Source organism: Microcaecilia unicolor, chromosome 6 (genome assembly GCF_901765095.1).
Source record: "Microcaecilia unicolor chromosome 6, aMicUni1.1, whole genome shotgun sequence".
NCBI lineage: Eukaryota > Metazoa > Chordata > Amphibia > Gymnophiona > Siphonopidae > Microcaecilia > Microcaecilia unicolor.
Window position 1 is genome coordinate 226,466,848 of NC_044036.1, and position 20,711 is coordinate 226,487,558.

The window sequence follows — 20,711 nt, forward strand, 5'->3', positions numbered from 1 at the left end:
TGACTTCGTCAGGTTCAACTGAAAGCCCGAGAGCCTACCATAGCTGTGCACCGTATCTAGGAGGTATCCTAACGATGTTTGGGGAGTACTTAGCAACAACAGCAGGTCATCAGCGTATGCCAGCACCTTTATCTCGTGCTGCCCAACTCTGACCCCCTGTATGCGCTCATGCAATCGGATCTTGTTTAACAAGGGTTCCAGGAACAACAGGAAGAGCAGCGGGGATAGTGGGCAACCCTGGCGTGTTCCTTTCCTAATATCAAACCCTTCTGTCCTTATCCCATTAACTAGCAACATAGCCTGGGGGTCGGTGTATAATGTGGTGACAGCCTGTAACAGCCATCCCGTGAAACCCACCCACCGTAATGTTTCGAACAAGAAGGGCCATAGCACCCGGTCGAATGCCCGTTCTGCGTCAAGGCTCACCGCCAATTTTTGAGATTTTGTGTTAGAAGCTACTAATGTGGCTAATATAAATTTACGCACATTAAGGACTGATTGGCGTCCCCTGACGAAACCAGCCTGATCCTCCCTCACCAGCTGTGGCAGAAGTGGTGCCAGCCTGTCTGCTAATATCCGAGACAATAGTTTGGTTTCCACATTGATCAGGGAGATTGGTCTATAGGAGCTGGGTTGTAGTGGGTCTCTCCCTTTTTTTGGAATTAAACTTATCAGGGCCGTGTTAGCGTGCAAAGGGAATCGACCGTTCTCTACCACTTCATTAAGATATTCTGTTAGGGGTCCCAAAATTTTCTGTTTCAGCATCTTATAGAATTCGCTAGATAGCCCATCAGGCCCTGGCGCGGAGTGCGTTTTCAGTGCACCTATGGCCTTCTGGAGCTCTTTTGCCCCAATCGGTTTATTAAGGTGGTCGAGGTGTTCTGGGGGTATTTTCCCCATATTAGCTTTGTCTAGGTATGCTCGGATGGCTTCGTGGATATCTCCCGTCTCTTCCTCCCCCTTATATAGTGTGGCAAAATGTTGCTGAAATATTTGCGCTCTCTCATCTGGTTTAGTAGAGATCTCCCCCAATTGTCCGCGCAACGCTGCGATGTAATGGGGCTTTCGTGTACCTTTGACTAACCTCGCAAGCATCCCCTCTGCCTTATCTCCATATTTGAACAATCTGTATTTCCTAAACAACATGGAGCGTGCCGTTCGTTCCTGGAGTAAGCTATTTAATGCCACCCTTGTGGATGTGAGGAGCTCATAGGTTTGCTGCGTGGGGTGTCTGGTGTACTGCTTTCTTATTTCTCTGAGCTGCCTCTCCAGCGCCACTATACCTTGGGTCATACGCTTATTTCGTTTGCTTACATACGCTATAACCTGTCCCCTCAGGACTGCCTTGGCTGTAGACCAAAACAGAATGGGGTCTTCTACGTGTGCCTGATTGTGTATGTGAAATTCTTCCCAGTTCTGATGCAAATATTCTGTGAATTCTTTTGAGGAGTACAAATATGCCGGGAACCTCCACCCCGGGGATTGCCGAAAGTATGCCTCTACTTCCAGATCAACCCATATCAAGGCATGATCGGAAATTTCTTCGGGGCCTATGACCGCTTCTGTTACTTTCTGAAATATGTCGGGGGAGGTTAGTATGTAATCCAAGCGGGACTGGGTTCGATGCGCACGAGAGGTGTGAGTGTAGTCTTTCTCCTCGCCATGTAGTATCCTCCATGGATCTAGAAGGCCCACCCTCTGACAGAAAGAATCTAGAAGAGATACGTCCGGTGAGGCTCCAGAGCTCGGCTGTCGCGTCCTATCTAGGAGGGGGTCTAATACTTGATTCATATCCCCAGCAATCACTATGGGAAGGTCCGCATGCGTGAGACACTGTGCTAGTAATTGAGCATAAAAGCGTTTAGCCGATGTGTTAGGGCCATACGCAGAGATCAGAAGCATCTCTTTTTCTTGGAGGTTAAGCTGTATGCCCACAAATCTTCCCTCACCATCTTTAAACAGCATTTTCGCAGTTCCCTTCAGGGATTTATGTAATAGAATAGCCGTCCCACCCCTTCTACCTGTTGCTGGGGAATAGAATACCTCTCCCACCCATCCTCTTTTCAATTTTTCGCTCTCTTCCTTGGAAAGTCTAGTTTCCTGTAAGCAGGCTATACCCACCCCGTGCCGTTTAAGAGCTGATAATATTTTAGTTCTCTTGATCGTTCCAGGAAACTAGTCGTGTCCTATCCACCCCACCTTTGATTTTCTATTACCGGCAAAAGTGAGCATATCTTGGCCTGTGGCTCCCGGGCTCCCAGCCTAGCCCCGGAGACCCCTCTCTCCCACCGTACATCTCCATGTGTGCCTTCATCCAACCTTCTGTGCTCTTCTGCTGCCATCTGAGACTGTGTTGTGTAGGTTCCCTCGTCACTTGAGAATACCTTGGGGTACTAACTTTACCTGTTGCTGATCCCTTCCTACCCACCCTACCCTTCCCAATCTCCCTTCTCCCGCTATCCACTCTCCCCAACATTCCCTTGACAACAAATCTATGGGAGCCCCTGCCATGCCTGAGGCCCCACCACCCGACCTATTAAGTTTACATTGAAATCTACTTTGTATGAAATGTGGCTAACAGCAACCCTCTCATCATATCTCACCAGCTGGAATCCCAAGTCACTCTCCTGATTGTCCTTCCATAGGCTGCTGTCTGTTCTGTTCCAGCTTGATTATGTGCTCTTTAGCAGCAGCCTCTGAATCAAATGATTTCCATTTGCCATCTTGCCGAATCTTTAGCACCGCTGGGTATATCAGCATGAACTGGATCTGTAGCTCTTGCAATCGTCGGCATAGTGGTGTGAATTTTTCTGCGATCCTGTAGGGACACCGAAAAGTCTTGGAAGAATCTTACAATTTTCCCCTCAAATTTAGTGTCATCTCGCTTTAAGCGGTAGCCTCTCAGAATCTCCAGCTTGTGCAGGTAGTTATGCACTTTTAGGATGACTGCACGTGGGGCCTGGCGGCCATCTTGGAGCTGGCCCACTCGGTGCACTCTTTCTAAGCACAAGGCTCCGGTGTGGTCAGACAGCGCGAATTCGTCTGTCAGCCATTTTTCAATCACTGTGGCCAGCACCGAGTCCTTCACCGATTCTGGTATGCCGATCAGACGTAAGTTGCTCCGTCTGCCCCTATTTTCTAGGTCATCTACTTTCTGCTGTAGCGCCTCCATCGTTGTTTTCATGGTTTGCTGCTGACTGTGTATGGGGGCCTGCGAATCTTCAATATCTGATACTCGCCGCTCGAGCTCCCCGATGCGTTGTGTCGCGTCCGCCAAGCGTGAATCATACTGTTCCAACTGCGCCGAGATTTTTGCTAAGCGCGGTTCCAGCACTTGTGTCACCGCGGCGGTCAATTGTGCCAGCTGCGATGGAGTAAAGTTCTGCTCGCTTTGTGGCGGGGCCTTCTCTTCGGTGTGGTCCGCCGCCGTTGCCTTGTCTTTCGCCGTTTTTACGCTGCGTGCCGGCATCGATTTAGTTGCTGTTTCCACAAACTTATCCATCAGCTGCTTACTCCCTCTAAGATGTTGCCGTGTTAATTAGCGTGGTTTTTGCTATTTTAATGATGAAATCGGGCAGCGGGGCCTCGGAGAGCAAAGACGCACGTCTTCCTCTCTCAACGCATCACGTGACTCCTCCGGCATTACATTTTAACTATTGTACTAGTTCAAAAAGATACCATTGTATACCTTTAAAAAATTTTTTTTTTATAATGCTCTTACAGTGAAATTATATATAAAGATTTTTTCTTATTAATGTGACAGTGACAGTGCTCAGTAATAGCAAGAAATAGTATTTTTATCAATAGACTATTAATTCTGTAGAGTGCATCGACTTTTAAGGGGAAAACATGAAGGGAAAAAGCCTCTGAATCTAACCCAACCTCCAACCCAAGTAGTCATTTAGTAATAATAAGGGTTGGGGAAAATTTTGCTAGGAGTTTTATCATCACTGGCAAAAAAACCCCTTCAATTCCAAATATATGTGAAAAAGATGCTAAAACTCTACAGAATCAGCTAGGGATCCATACGGCATGTGAAAGTCAAAATCATAACTTAACTTTCAGGTGCAGATACAAAGCAACATGTGAGTCATCGGTCTATCATCGGTCTAACACACCGACTTTGGCCAAGGTTTCACTAATAACTCTGTGTCAAGGCGTGAGTAACCTTCAAAGACAAAAAATCATGTGGTTCAAAAAATGAAAACCGTGAAAACAAAAACAAAAAAAGTGTATAAGTAGGATCCATAAACTTAAACTTTAAAGCTTATAATAATCATAGTTCAGATATGAATACTTGCCAAAAAAGTATATTACAATCCAATTTATATAATCCAACTCTCTATAATCGACGACCTACTGTATGTTACTATCCCTACGCCTGGAATAAACTTCCTGAGCCCCTACGTCTTGCCCCATCCTTGGCCACCTTTAAATCTAGACTGAAAGCCCACCTCTTTAACATTGCTTTTGACTCGTAACCACTCGCCTCCTCCTTCCTGTACACATTAATTGATTTGATTTGCTTATTTTATTTTTTGTCTATTAGATTGTAAGCTCTTTGAGCAGGGACTGTCTTTCTTCTATGTTTGTGCAGCGCTGCGTACGCCTTGTAGCGCTATAGAAATGCTAAATAGTAGTAGTAGTAGTAGTAGTAGAAAGCTGAAATCCAGATCCTCCAGGGTAGCATTTTCTGAAATGCTACCTGTGCCACGCGCAGGGCCCAAGAGACAGGCAGAGCTCCAGAGTCTCAATGCGTGGATGAGACGATGGTGCAGGGAGGAGGGCTTTAGATTTGTTAGGAACTGGGCAACATTCTGGGGAAGGGGGAGCCTATTCCGAAAGGATGGGCTCCATCTTAACCAGAGTGGGACCAGGCTGCTGGCATCGGCGTTTAAGAAGGAGATAGAGCAGCTTTTAAACTAGAAATGGGGGGAAGGCCGACAGTCGCTCAAAAGAGCATGGTTCGGGATAAGGTATCTTTCAAAGATATCACCATAACAGGGAAGATAGAGTATCCTGATAGTGAGGTTGCAAAAGAGATTGTAGTAGATCGGGTATCTTTAAATAACAATAAAAATCAGACAAAAGATTGCCAATTAATACTGTCAAGTACTAAGCATGATGTACTTAGGAACAACAAACATAGTTTGAAATGTCTATATGCGAATGCCAGGAGCCTAAGAAATAAGATGGGGGAGTTAGAATATATTGCACTAAATGAAAAATTAGATATAATAGGCATCTCTGAGACCTGGTGGAAGGAGGATAACCAGTGGGACACTGTCATACCGGGGTACAAATTATATCGTAGTGATAGGGTGAATCGGATTGGTGGAGGGGTAGCATTGTATATTAACGAGAGCCTTGAATCAAATAGATTGAAAATTCTGCAGGAAGCAAAACACTCCTTGGAATCACTGTGGATTGAAATTCCATGTGCAAAGGGGAAAAGGATAGTGATAGGAGTGTACTACCGTCCGCCTGGCCAGGACGAACAGACGGATGCGGAAATGTTAAAGGAAATCAGGGACGCAAACAAACTGGGCAACACAATAATAATGGGGGATTTCAATTACCCGCATATAGACTGGGTTAATGTAACATCTGTACACGCAAGGGACATAAGATTTCTTGATGAAATCAAGGACAGCTTCATGGAACAGCTAGTTCAGGAGCCGACAAGAGAAGGAAAAATACTAGACTTAGTCCTTAGTGGTGCTCATGATCTAGTGCAGGGGGTAACGATACGAGGGCCGCTTGATAACAGTGATCATAATATGATCGGTTTTGATATTGGCATTGAAGGAAGTGAAACTAGGAAATCAAGTACGCTAGCGTTTAACTATAGAAAAGGTGATTACGACAAAATGAGAAAAATGGTGAAAAAAAGACTGAAAGGAGCAGCTCGCAGAGTAAAAAACTTGCATCAGGTGTGGATGCTGTTTAAAAACACCATCCTGGAGGTTCAGGACAAATATATTCCACGTATTAGAAAAAAGGGAAAAAAGACTTAAACGTCAGCCGGCGTGGCTAAACAGTAAGATAAAGGAAATCATTAGAGCCAAAAAACAATCCTTCAGAAAGTGGAGAAGAGAACCAACTGAAAGTAACAGGATAGATCATAAGGAATGCCAAGCCAAATGCAAAGCGGAGATAAGGAGGGCAAAAAAGGACTTTGAGAAGAAATTAGCGTTGGAAGCAAAAATACATAGTAAAAACTTTTTTAGATACATTAAAAGCAGGAAACCGGCCAAAGAGTCGGTTGGGCCGCTGGACGAAAATGGTGTTAAAGGGGCGATCAAGGAGGACAAAGCCGTAGCGGAGAAATTAAATGAATTCTTTGCTTCGGTCTTCACCGAGGAGGATTTGGGGGGGACACCGGTGCCGGAAAGAATATTTGAAGCGGGGGAGTCGGAGAAACTAAACAAATTCTCTGTAACCTTGGAGGATGTAATGGGTCAGTTCAGCAAGCTGAAGAGTAGTAAATCACCGGGACCTGATGGTATTCATCCCAGAGTATTAATAGAACTAAAAAATGAACTTGCGGAGCTACTGTTAGAAATATGCAATCTGTCCCTAAAATCGAGTGTAATACCGGAAGACTGGAGGGTAGCCAATGTTACTCCGATTTTTAAGAAAGGTTCCAGAGGAGATCCGGGAAATTATAGACCGGTGAGTCTGACGTCGGTGCCGGGCAAGATGGTGGAGGCTATTATTAAGAATAAAATTGCAGAGCATATACAAAAACATGGACTGATGAGACAAAGTCAGCACGGATTTAGTGAAGGGAAGTCTTGCCTCACCAATCTAATGCATTTTTTTGAGGGGGTAAGCAAACATGTGGACAATGGGGAGCCGGTTGATATTGTATATCTGGATTTTCAGAAGGCGTTTGACAAAGTGCCGCACGAAAGACTCCTGAAGAAATTGCAGAGTCATGGAATCGGAGGTAGGGTATTATTATGGATTAAGAACTGGTTGAAAGATAGGAAGCAGAGAGTAGGATTGCGTGGCCAGTATTCTCAGTGGAGGAGGGTAGTTAGTGGGGTCCCGCAGGGGTCTGTGCTGGGTCCGTTGCTTTTTAATGTATTTATAAATGACCTAGAGATGGGAATAACTAGTGAGGTAATTAAATTCGCCGATGACACAAAATTATTCAGGGTCGTCAAGTCGCAGGAGGAATGTGAACGATTACAGGAGGACCTTGCGAGACTGGGAGAATGGGCGTGCAAGTGGCAGATGAAGTTCAATGTTGACAAGTGCAAAGTGATGCATGTGGGTAAGAGGAACCCGAATTATAGCTACGTCTTGCAAGGTTCCGCGTTAGGAGTTACGGATCAAGAAAGGGATCTGGGTGTCGTCGTCGATGATACGCTGAAACCTTCTGCTCAGTGTGCTGCTGCGGCTAGGAAAGCGAATAGAATGTTGGGTGTTATTAGGAAGGGTATGGAGTCCAGGTGTGCGGATGTTATAATGCCGTTGTATCGCTCCATGGTGCGACCGCACCTGGAGTATTGTGTTCAGTACTGGTCTCCGTATCTCAAAAAAGATATAGTAGAATTGGAAAAGGTACAGCGAAGGGCGACGAAAATGATAGTGGGGATGGGACGACTTTCCTATGAAGAGAGGCTGAGAAGGCTAGGGCTTTTCAGCTTGGAGAAGAGACGGCTGAGGGGAGATATGATAGAAGTGTATAAAATAATGAGTGGAATGGATCGGGTGGATGTGAAGCGACTGTTCACGCTATCCAAAAATACTAGGACTAGAGGGCATGAGTTGAAGCTACAGTGTGGTAAATTTAAAACGAATCGGAGAAAATTTTTCTTCACCCAACGTGTAATTAGACTCTGGAATTCATTGCCGGAGAACGTGGTACGGGCGGTTAGCTTGACGGAGTTTAAAAAGGGGTTAGATAGATTCCTAAAGGACAAGTCCATAGACCGCTGTTAAATGGACTAGAAAAATTCCTCATTTTTAGGTATAACTTGTCTGGAATGTTTTTACGTTTGGGGAGCGTGCCAGGTGCCCTTGACCTGGATTGGCCACTGTCGGTGACAGGATGCTGGGCTAGATGGACCTTTGGTCTTTCCCAGTATGGCACTACTTATGTACTTATGTACTTATGTAACTTATTCTCAGAAACTTCATGCAAGACCATAATTTATTTTCTTTACCATGTTTATATGCACATGATATATATTTATACCATGATCTTTTCCATATATGCCATGTTTCTTGTATGTTACTATATATGTATGCACCTTAGTGCAATACCATTTGTAATTCTGCTACCCGGAAATGGCAACCGCCATTACGGCAAATGTAAGCCATATTGAGCCTGCAAATTGGTGGGAAAATGTGGGATACAAATGCTACAAATAAATAAAACACAGGCGTACTTCCTTCTTGCTGGCCCCTAACAAAATGGCTGCGGTATCTCCTCTTTATGAGTGTGTTATCTAGGATGTATGATGTCATATCCTGTGATGTTAACCACATCAGCTGTCATGTATTTGTGATCATCTAGAGAGAGTCCTACGGGTCCTAAAGGGAAGATCTTGTATGACCAGGAATTTAGTCTCTATTTTATGTTTATTTAACAGAACAGATCCTCAGAGAGAATTTTTCAGGAGGATTTCTCTTGAAAAGTTTATTATTTATTTATCAAAGAAAACTTCTTCAATCAAATCTTAAATTTAGCCCCATAGGTTCCTCTATTTTGAGTGTAAAAATCCAGAATTGTTCTCGTTGTAATAATCATGTCAATCTATCAGGAAAGTTCATAGGAATATGATCAATCGCACAAATCCTTAGTGAAGAAAATTCATGTCAGATTTAAACAATCGGGGCTTCCTCCCTACGTTGTTTTAAGCAGCTTTTATGTTCAGAAATACGCTTTTTTTAAGGGGCGGATGGTTTCACCCACATAAATCTTGGGGCATGGACAGATGATTATGTATAGTATACTATGTAGTTCGATGTACAGGTTGTTGAAAAGTTTTAAGAAGAATTTTTTCTGTGTGACAGGATGTATAAAACATTCCTTTAATTCCAAAGTAATCTGACAGAGAAAACAGTGAGAGCATTTCAAATGACTACCTTTTGAAGACAGCTGCAGCCTCCTCCGTTTCGTGGGAGGGGTTTTCACCCGAATTTTGCTCCTCCATCTGGCATTTTTGCTGAAGAGGGCCTTACCCCCCCCCCCCCTAACACTGCTGCTGCAGCTTCGGGCATTGATCCTCTTAGGGGGTCTGGGGGTGGTCAAGAGTTTGTGGGATTTTCCCCAGAGGATTTCTCCTCCCTTAAGCCTAGGCTTTCTTTTACAGAGAGGACGAAGAGGCTCATTATTGTTCTCTGAAGTTTCTTGATGTGTGTAGAGTCCTTATTCATGACTTTCTAATATCTATGAATTTCGCAAATCAGACAGACTGTGCTTGTTGGTAACGGAGGCTTAGCCTTACGGCTTCCAAGCCCATAGTTGCTAGATGGCTGAAGGAGACTATCGCGTCGGCTTATTTGCTTGCAGGGAAGCAGGCTCCTCAGGCCTTGTAAGCTCATTCTGAGGCATACAATGTCATGCTGGGTAGAGACTACCTTATTGTCTCCAAGGCGCTGACGTAGTCAATGCTGCATACCTTTGCTAAGCACTACAAGGGTGGACGTTACAGCATGCTTGGAAGCCAGTTGAGGAGGTCTTGGTCCTCAGAGCGGCAGTACCCAGATCCCACCCACTTCAATGATTGCTTTTGAACATTCCACAGGTTCTGGAATAGTGGGAAGCTATGTAATGGATGGAGAAATTAGGTCTTAATTGATAATTTTCTTTACATTAGTCTTTCCCACTATTCTGGAGACCTGCCCGAGGTTTCGGAGATGTTTAGTCAGTGCAAAGTAATGGGCCAAATAATGGCTGTCACCTTGCATGTTGCTTCCTGCATTTCTCTTGTTTTCTACAAGTTGTTCAGAGATGAGAGATCCATACATGTTTGCTCTTCTGGTTAGTGTTAGGTTAGCAGGGTTTTTAAGGCTGTTGTGTTTATTCTGAGTTTCTTCTTACTGCTTGTCTACATAAGTACTGAAGAGCTGGACTGGATGCCAAGAGTGATGTCTCAGCACGGTTTTCAGTTCTCTGTTTCCACCTGCTGGTTGATAAACACAAGTATCCTACAGATTCTGGAATAATGAGAATGACTAATGGAAAGAAAATTATCAGGTAAGGCATAATCTCTCCATTTCCAGAAGAGTTGAAAAAATGTAAATGTTTTCAGCTTTAAGGTTGAGAAACAAAATCTTAAAAATATTTACATTTAAAGCCATATGAGGTGATTTTTCTGAGGGCTTTGTGAAAAGTGGTTCTTTGCATACTTGGTTCATTCCATTGTCTGACCTTCCTGACCAAGATGCCTAACACGCTGACCCTTTGTGCAATACTTGTAAGTGTTCATTTTCTGTCTGGGAGTTGTGTATGGGTGGGAGTGGAGATAGGATTTATCCAGAAAGTAGTGGTATTGTGTGCACGTGGAAGAATGTGGCCATGGTGTATTTGTGTAAGATAAGGTCATGGGATTCTTTAAGTTGTGCTGTGTGTAAGTGAGAGATGCGACATGAAGTAAAACTTTTAAACTTTATAACACATAATTAGAGGGTGTTATAATGCCGTTGTATCTCTCCATGGTGCGACCGCACTTCAAATATTGTGTCCAAGTCTGGTCGCTGCATCTAAAAAAAGATATAAAGGAATTAGAGAAGGTGCAGAGAAGGGCGACGAAAATGGTAAAAGGGATGGAACGACTTCCCTATGAGGAAAGGCTGAGAAGGTTAGGGCTCTTCAGCTTGGAGAAAAGGCGGCTGAGGGGTGATATGATAGAAGTCAGCAAAATAATGAGCGGAGTAGAGCGGACAGATGTGAATCGTTTGTTTACACTTTCAAATAATAATAGAACCAGGGGACACAAGATGAAGCTAGAATATGGTAGATTTAACACAAATAAGAGAGAGTTTTTTTTTTTTTTTACTCAGCGTGTAGTTAGACTCTGGAACTCGTTGCTGGAGAATGTGGTGGCAGTGGCTGGCCTTACGGAGTTTAAGGGGGGTTTGGACAGATTCCTAAAGGAAAAATCCATTGAACATTATTTTTTTTTTTTTTTTTTTGGGGGGGGGGGGGGGGGGGGGGGGGTGCCAGGTTCTTGAAGCCTGGATTGGCCGCTGTCGGAGACAGGATGCTGGGCTTGATGGACCCTTGGTCTTTTCCCAGTATGGCGGTGCTTATGTGCTAAGAGTACTGGATTTTATTTAATTTATTTTTTCATTCTGTTTGATTTTAGGACCAAACTAGCCTCTCTCTTTGGACTGGATCAGACAATGTCAGGCCAGGAAAATGAATCCTTCCAGTACACTGCACCTAAACAGCCCAAAAAAGGGCAATCAGTGGCTGGTAAGTATATTGGCAAAGAAGGTGTAGAATTTATTTTTTATTTATTTATTTTTTAAAATTTAATGGCTGTAGTGACTGAAACTACAATTGAAAAACTCAAAGGTTTGTGTTCTTACCCAGCTTCTTTTCTTTCAGTCTCTGGGGCCAATGCAGAAAGCTTCCTGTGGGTTTAGCTCACTTTTACCGCAGGATAGCAATACAGAAAGGGTTTCAGTGTGAGTATTAACTTGCACAGGAACCCTTTCCACAACTGCATTTAAATGTAGATGTGGTGAATTTCCTATCCCCACGACATGCTAAAAAAATTCCAAACAAACTGACTGAGCGACTTTTCTGTGGAAAATGCACACCAGGGTCCGGGGCAGTGTATAAGGATTGGTTGAGAGAAGTGGTTGTCTACTGGCACCCTCTCTCTCCCTCACCCGACCACACTGCCCTGGATGACTACATAGTCCTCTCTGGTGGTCTTGCCACCCCTCTCCCCACGACATGACACTGACTCCTGTGACAGTCTGCATCGGCTCCCCTCCTGTTTCCCTGAACAACATCCTAGTAGTCCCTCCCGTCCTATAAAAATTAAAAATATACTGGTGGTCTAGTTGCCCACCCCCAGTAAGTGCTCCTGTGTCAAGTTTTTGTAGGGCTTGTGTACTAATAACTCAGCAACCAAGGATCTGATTTCAGAGACCTCCCTGAAAAGCAGTCTCCTGATGTAAGGCCTCTGAGTTCTAGGGTCCTGAGACTGGGTAGGGAATATTTTAGAATGGGATAGGACACTGTGTTGATGTAGGAGTGGGGAGGGTGATTCTTGTGTCCAAGGCAGTCTCCTATTTCTTGGGGGTCCTAGGTAGAGAATGACATGGGGACAAAGTTTGTCTCCGTCCCCACCCCATCCCCACAGGTTCTGTTCCCGTCCCATTCACATTGGCTGTGTCCTCATCTGCAGAAGCCTTGAACATTTATGATTTTATATTTAAATCTTTTAAGTATTAAAAAAATGTTGTGCAACTGTTTATAAATAACAAATAAAAAAACAACAATTACAACGAGAAACTATAATAACCCCCTTCACCACCACCCTATACTTTTTTAACGCCATCAATAGCTGAATTCTACTATCCCAAGGACTCCTAATCCACCCTGTCAAAATGTCCAGGGGTACAAAATACAACCCGTTCTGTATGCCCTAGCAGGGGAGAATTATGCCCTATGAAGCACTGTTATGATTGTTTAATCTGTGGTTCCATAGCGTCAATCCAGAGACTTGTGGGTTAAGTTCCTCTACCAGCAGGTGAAGATAGAGAGAACTTAGAAGTTTAGTGTATGTGGCCATATGCAGCCACCTTAACCTCAGTATTTTCTTTGTGTAGCAGGTGGATTGTCATAACCGTGCAGTTCTGGATTGATAGACTCCTGGCTGGTCCCCCGAGTCTAGTCGATCTTCTAGGGTCTGAAGGGTCCTGGGACTTGGGTGCACACCTGGTGGTGCCACTTCTCTCCCTTCCACCCATATCACCCCCTCCTTTGCCTGACCGGGATTTATGGTTCTCACTCTCCTGACTTTAAAAAGACTCTGAGGTTTTTTTGCTCCGGCATCCTCTCCTGCCCTTCTTTAAAAAACAAACAAACAAAAAAACCTCCTCAATCTGTTTCGTCCAGTGCGGCGAGCTTATGCCAGTTTGCAGTGCCGGCTGAGAGGTGTGAGGGCAGACTTGACATGCACTACTCACTTTGAGGGGCGAGTAGTCTTTACCTGCGTTGGTGAGGGAGGGGAAACACGGCTCACAATGTGGGAGCCGCTGGGTCGTTGCTGTTCCCTGTGCCGAAACTCCTCCTGTTGCGCCTATCTAGGCTGCTGTACCGCCCGACACTGCAGAATACTGTGCTCCTTCCTGACTCGTTTTGGCGGGCGCAGGGCAGCTGTTTTCTTCGGTGTGGGCGCTCTTTCCTGCCATGCCACTTGGCGAGGCTGAAGCGCCGGCACACCCTTGGGGCCTGATACGCCTGCTATTCTGGCAGACTTAAGTGCAGTCCTTTCAGAAGAGGTGACTGGGGAGCTGGGGTGGATTACTCCCAGGGCTAGATGCACTAATCAGTTGTTAGAGCCCTTCCCTTACCGACTCCCTTAGCGAATCGGTAAGGAACGGGCATACATCAAGGAATAGGAATGTAAATGAGCTGCTCGTTGTAGCTCACTTGCATTCTCTATTCCATTGTTAAACAGTCAGCCAATCGGCCGGTGGAGCATGCGCAGAGTAGCCAAGTGTTATGCTGGCTGCTCTGCGCATGCCAAGGACGTCTTTTATGGACGTCCTTCACTATAAAAAAAAGAACTGGGGCAGTCTAGATTTCCTGAATAGGGTATAATGGTTAGGTGCCGAAAGCAACATTGAAGAGGTGGGCTTTGAGTAGGGATTTGAAGATGGGCAGGGAGGGGGCTAATGTACAGTTCAGAGGCAAGAGAATAAAAACTAACCTGACGATACGGAGGAGCCTTCCAGCCCAGAAAATTGGGACGTGAGAGGATACAAATCAAAACTTTTTGGATGTCCCTTCCCCCAGGTCTCTGTCAGCCAATCACAGTGTGTTTAGCTGATACTGGTAACAGCTAAACGTGCTGGGATTGGCTGAGAGAGACCTGGAGCTGGTCAGTTATGCTATCACTTGTTCTGTAGTGCTGTATTTTGTTATGCTGTTTTGATAAATGTTCAATAAAGACTTCATACAACTTAAAAAAAAAAGTGGGAAAAAAATCCAAGTGCTCTTCCTTTTTTTTTTTTTTTTTTTACAAAACTATTAGTGGGATTTGAACCCGCCACCTCTGGATTACAAGACCAGTGCTCTAACCACTCAGCTATAACTCTACTTGCTTGGATGTTTGTCCCTTACTTCCAGGTCTCTCAGCTTAGTGAAGCACGGCCATAAAGGACGTTTTTATTATTGCGGGGGGGGGGGGGGGGGGGGGGGGGGGGGGGGGGGAGGGCGCTGTGATTGGCTCAGAGACTTCCAGGTCTCTCAACTGAGTGAAGCACAGCCAAAAAGGATGTTTTATTATTCCAGGGTTGAATGATGACCAAAAAAGAGCCTGTTTGATTATTTTTTTAAATAAAGCTTTGCTTAAAAAAAAAAAAAAGGTCCATTTTGGGCAGCCTCCTCCTCCCCCCCCCCCCACCCCCCCCCCCCCCCCCCCCGCAATAATAAAAACATCCTTTTGGACGTGCTTCACTCAGCTGAGAGACCTGGAAGTAAGGGAGGGACATCCAAGCAAGTAGAGTTGTAGCTGAGTGGTTAGAGCACTGGTCTTGTAATCCAGAGGTGGCAGGTTCAAATCCCACTAATAGTTTTGATAAAAATAAAAAGGACGAGCATTTAGATTTTTTTTCCCACTTTTTTTTAAGTTGTATGAATTCTTTCCTTGTCATCAAGCAGATGAAGCCATTACGTATGGGTTATGTCCATCAACCAGCAGGGGAGATAGAGAGCACTCAAACTTTCACAGTGCCCTCTTGGCCAGCTAGCTCCACTGCCTCTTCAGTATTCTCTATCTCCCTTAGCAGGGTGGCTGCAGCTTGTTCGAGCTCCAGAAAAATCTGCTGGGAGGTGGTTCCTGGCTTGCCAGTTGTTAACCGGGGTGTTGGAGGCTATAGCAGCTTCACTTTAAAGGCACATAGGTTAGCCCTTTCCCTGCCTTACCCATACCTCCGTGGATGTGGACATATTGCCTTGCTTTCCCTGTCCTTACCCACCAACAGTGGATGCAGGCCAATAGGTTCGCCCTTTCCCTGCCTTTCCCACTCATCTGAGCCTCTGGAGTCTTCAATACCTCTGCTTTCCTCACAGCTTAAAAAAAAAAAAAAAAAATTGCGTCGCGTTTTTAAACGCAGAGACGCTGGAACAGAGGTTTTTGACCTGATTTTTAGCAGGGTCGTAGTTGTACACTAGATCCTTTGAGGTAAGAGTGTTTTCCAACTCCTCCGGGGTGGGCCCGCGATCGGGGCGATTTTGGCTCGAACCGCCATTTTGGATTTTACCGCCGTTTTTTCGGCGATGGCTGCGGACAATGTAAAGCGCTGTTCCACTTGTGGCAAGCGCAAATCAGCAGCAGGGCTCTGTAAATCGTGCTGTATTGGCGTAGGAGCCGGCCCGAGCATGGCGAGCGATGTTTCTTCCCGCTCTGAGCTGGCAGCGGGCGCCATTTTGCTTACACCGCATGGCGCGGGCTCCGTGGACACGGAGAGACCTGAGCCGGGTGGGGCACCTCGAGATGAGGTTATTTCAGGAGTGGCTAGCACCGGACAGGATTTAGGTGCCCAGGGTGAGATTTTCTCCCCGGATTTTGTGCTTTTGCTGCATAAAGCATACATGATGAAAGAGCCCTCCCTCAAGGGTTGCCTGAAGCTCCTCTGATTGCCCCCCCCGATGGATTCTGGCCTGGGACTGCCCAGTGAGGTTTTTTTTCCCGGATGCTTGGCCTAAAGATAAGCGCAGAAGGGTTATTTCCCCTTCAGATTGTGGTGCACCTTCCCCCCCCCCCCCCCCCCCCCCGTCCCCCCCCCCCCCCCCCCCCCCCCCCCCCCCCCCCCCCCCCCCCCCCCCCCCCCCCCCCCCCCCCCCCCCCCGTGGTCAGGGTGTGAGGATTCGGAGAACTCTGACAGACGTTCTTGGTCTGAGGAACCAGAGTCAGGTGCGGATTTACCACAGGATCTGGATGATCCCTCCGCGGTGAGGATTTTCCACCGTGATGAGCTGCCAGCGCTTATTTCAGATACCCTGCAGCCCTCTCGATTGAAGATCCTGACAGTGGCATGGCCTCCTCGGGTAATCCCAGGATGGCTAGTACCAAGAAAGCTGCTCGGGCCTTCCCTTTGCATGACTCCATCCTAGAGCTTGTTTCGGTTCAGTGGGCTGACCCCGAGGGACCTTTGAGAGTTTCCAGGGCTATGGGGCAGTTATACCCTCTGTGTGAGGGACATATGGCTCGTTTTCAAATGCCTACAGTGGATGCCCTAGTCACTGCGGTGACAAAGAGAACTACCCTCCCTGTTGAAGGAGGTGTTGCCCTGAAGGATGTTCAAGACCGTAGGCTGGAAACAGCGTTGAAACGGTCCTTTGAAATTGCAGGTCTCACTGTTCGGGCGTCTGCATGCAGCTGTTATGCTGTGAGAGCCTGCCTAGCTTGGCTGCAACAGGCAGTGGCTCAGCCCGGAGATGGAGCGGAGCCCTTCTTGGATGTGGCTTCGCGGATGGAGGTGGCCTTGTCCTTTCTGGCTGATGCCCTTTATGACCTTGTCAGAGCTTCGGCTAAACAAATGGCAGTAGCAGTGGCGGCTCGCCGTCGTCTGTGGCTACGACACTGGGCAGCGGACATGGCCTCTAAGCAAAGGTTGGTGAAGTTGCCTTTTCAAGGACTTCTCCTATTTGGTGAGGAGTTAGAGAAAATTGTGAAAGGCCTGGGTGATCCAAAACCCCAGCGCTTGCCCGAAGATAGGCAGAGGCCTTCCTCTAAGGGCCAGGCGGTCCACTCCTCGTACAGACCTCGCTTCCATGAAGCTAGAAGGTACCGCCCGGGGCGTTCTGCTGGGTTCACTTCACGTGCCCGTGGTCAGCATAGGAACTCCTTTCGCTCGGACAAGCGTTCCGCAGCCGGTGGCTCAAGACCAGGAGTTCAGGGGCGACCCTCTCAATGATGGTGCGCCGGCCCTCTCCTCGATGCCTGTCATCGGAGGACGGCTTTCCCTCTTTGTCGAGGAGTGGGCCAGATTTCCTCAGATCAGTGGGTTCTGGACCTGATCAGAGATGAATACAGAATAGAATTCAACGCCCCAGTAAGAGACGTGTTTGTGGAGTCCCGATGTGGTTCTGCCGTCAAACGGGCGGCGGTGGAGGAGACTTTACAAGGTCTGATTCAGTTAGGGGCAGTGACCCCGGTGCCTCCCGCCGAGCAAGGCTGCGGCCGATACTCCATCTACTTTGTGGTGCCGCGAAAAGGTGGGTCCTTTCGCCCTATTCTGGACTTAAAAGAAGTGAACAAGTCCCTGAGAGTGCGGCATTTCCACATGGAATCCCTGCGCTCCGTCATTGCGGCGGTTCAGCCAGGAGAGTTTCTCACGTCTCTAGACCTGAAAGAAGCTTACTTGCACATACCGATTTGGCCCCCGCACCAGAAGTTTCTGAGGTTTGCGGTGTTGGGAAAACATTTCCAGTTCAGGGCCTTGCCTTTTGGCCTCGCCACAGCTCCCCGAACCTTTTCGAAGGTAATAGTGGTAGTAGCTGCTTTTCTCAGGCGAGAAGGTATCAGGGTTCACCCGTACCTAGACGACTGGCTCATCAGAGCAGACTCTGCAACAGAGAGCTTACAAGCTACAGCCAGAGTGGTCTCAGTACTGCAATCTCTAGGCTGGGTCGTCAATATGGCCAAAAGTCACCTGTCCCCTTCACAATCTCTAGAGTTTTTGGGGGCCAGGTTCGACACAGTCTCGGGCTATGTGTTCCTACCCGAGCCAAGGCGGTGCAAGCTTCAGAATCAGGTCCGTCTGCTCCTGAGGATGCCCGCCCGCGAGCTTGGGACATTGTCCAGCTGCTGGGATCGATGACAGCCACGATGGAAGTGGTACCCTGGGCGAGAGCGCACCTGAGACCTCTACAATATTCCCTACTCCGGAGATGGTCTCCTATTTCTCAGGATTACCAATGCAGATTTACTTGGCTCCCTGCGGCCCGTCTCAGCATGGAGAGGTGGCTCTCGGACAGCATGCTGTGGTGAGGAATGCCGCTGACGCTCCCCGTTTGGTGCCTAGTGGTAACAGATGCCAGCCTGAAGGGCTGGGGTGCACACTGCAAGGGGAAGCATGCCCAGGGTCTATGGACACCCGAGGAGTCGGAGTGGTCCATCAACCGCCTAGAGTTGAAAGCGGTGTTTCAGGCGCTTCTGGCCTTTCAAGTGACCCTGGAAGGATTGGCTGTCAGAGTGATGTCGGACAACACGACAACGGTAGCCTATATAAATCGACAAGGCAGAACAAGGTGCAGAGCACTAGCCGCGCAGACTGAACTGATTTGCCACTGGGCCGAGCTGCATCTTCAGTGTCTGTCGGCAGCTCATATTGCAGGTCAGAGCAATGTGTAGGCCGATTATCTGAGCAGGCATCAGATCGATCCAGCAGAATGGAATTTGGCAGACGAAGTATTCCTGCAGATCTGTGCCAAATGGGGCAAGCCCGTGATGGATCTAATGGCGACAAGTGCCAATACCAAAGTCCCGTGCTTCTTCAGCAGACGGAGAGATCCTCGATCGGCAGGGTTGGATGCCTTGGCTCAACCCTGGCCTCCGGGTCTACTTTATGTGTTTCCCCCATGGCCCTTGATAGGTCGCCTGCTCTTGCGGATTCGGCTGCACCCAGGAGAAGTGGTCCTCATCGACCCGGATTGGCCAAGGAGACCTTGGTATGCAGACCTCCGACAGATGCTCCTGGAGGCTCCTCTGCGGTTACCTCTGGTACCGAACCTGTTGACTCAGGGACCGGTAGCCATGGAGGACGCCGGCCGCTTTGGTCTTACGGCATGGCTATTGAGAGGGCGCAATTGAGGGATAAAGGTTATTCCAATAAAGTTATTTCCACTCTCCTGCAAGCCCGCAAGCGGTCCACTTCCGTGGCTTATGCCAGGATTTGGTGCCTGTTTGAGTCTTGGTGTGCTTCCAGAGCCAATATTCCAATGCGGGCTCCTGTCTCGCCGATTCTGGACTTTTTGCAGGAAGGTGTACAAAAAGGCTTGGCCTATAATTCCCTGCGGGTGCAGGTGGCAGCGTTGGCCTCCCTTCGTGGTAAGGTGGAAGGCGTGTCTTTGGCTGCTCACCCAGATGTGGCATGGTTTCTTAGAGGGGTGCTTCGGCTCCGACCTCCAGTGCGAGCACCCTGTCCAGCTTGGAACCTGGGGCTAGTTTTGAAAACCCTGCAGGCATCTTCTTTTGAGCCGCTTCGGCGAGCATCGGAGAAAGACTTGACACTGAAGGCCGTTTTTCTGGTGGCCATAACCAGGCGCTGTCCTGTAGAGACCCATTTCTGCAATTTTCAGAGTCTGGAGTCACGGTTCGGACCGTGCCTTCCTTTATGCCTAAAGTGGTTTCAGCCTTTCACTTAAACCAGCCTATTTTCTTGCCCTTTTTCAGAGGAAGAGTTTCCAGAATCTTTTGGGCAGCTGCACCTTTTGGATGTGCGCAGGACTCTGCTGCAGTATCTGCGAGTTACTAACTCTTTCAGGACTTCTGATCATCTGTTTGTTTTGCTATCCGGTTCTCGCAGAGGGTCTCCAGGTGGCTCAAAGAAACTATTTTTTCAGCTTATCTGCTGGCCAGCAGGGTTCCGCCTGTAGCCTTTAAGGCACACTCTGCTAGAGCGATTTCTTCCTCTTGGGCTGAAACTGGAGCACTCTCTCTTCAAGAGATATGCAGTGCAGCAACATGGGCTTCTAAGCTCTCCTTTGCCCGACATTACAGGCTGGATGTGGCTGCCAGGAGGGATGCGCGTTTTGGTGCACAAGTGCTAGCGCGTGGTGTGGCTTGTTCCCACCCTATCTAGGGATTGCTTTGTTACATCCCATACGTAATGGCTTCATCTGCTTGATGACAAGGAAGGGAAAATTAGGTTCTTACCTTGGTAATTTTCTTTCCTTTAGTCATAGCAGATGAAGCCATGAACCCTCCCTGTATGATTGTCTGTATGCTGTGAATCTGTTTTTCAGGTTCTGTTCTAATTTCCTGAAGTTCCTTCCTTGGGAGAAAGTTGGAAAACAATCTTCAGGATTCATGTTCAGTTTAATTTTAGGAGGATGTGTTCATTCCCTCCAGCATGTTTTTTTTTTTTTGGAGGATGTGTTGATTCTCTCCAGGAGGCGCGTGTGTTCCCCTCCAGTTCTATAAATAGGAGGATGAGTTCATTCCCTCCAGTGTGTTGGGAGGATGTGTGATTCCCTCCAGGAGGCGCGTGTGTTCCCCTCCACTTATACAATAAGGAGGATGAGTTTATTCCCTCCAGGAGGATGTGCATTCCCTCCTTTATGAGTTCATGCCCTTGTGATGGGCCATCGTTCGCTGTGAGGAAAGCTCTTGTGATTCCCATTGCGGTTTGCCATACTGCTTTGGAAGCTTCAAATACTGAAGAGGCAGTGGAGCTAGCTGGCCAAGAGGGCACTGTGAAAGTTTGAGTGCTCTCTATCTCCCCTGCTGGTTGATGGACATAACCCATACGTAATGGCTTCATCTGCTATGACTAAAGGA

The 20,711-nt window shown here is 47.2% G+C and overlaps 1 protein-coding gene across 2 annotated transcripts in view; it reads left to right on the plus strand.

The window, feature by feature from the left end:
• Window positions 1–20,711, plus strand: part of FKBP15 (FKBP prolyl isomerase 15) — a 1,277,056-nt gene that overhangs the window by 112,593 nt on the left and 1,143,752 nt on the right. Inside the window, exons 2-3 of one of the 2 annotated variants that reach the window (XM_030206543.1) lie at window positions 10,129–10,216; window positions 11,328–11,437. In XM_030206543.1, coding sequence (XP_030062403.1) covers window positions 10,129–10,216; window positions 11,328–11,437 — 198 coding nt within the window. The remainder of the gene's footprint in view (window positions 1–10,128; window positions 10,217–11,327; window positions 11,438–20,711) is intronic. The other variant, XM_030206544.1, reaches the window with a different exon arrangement.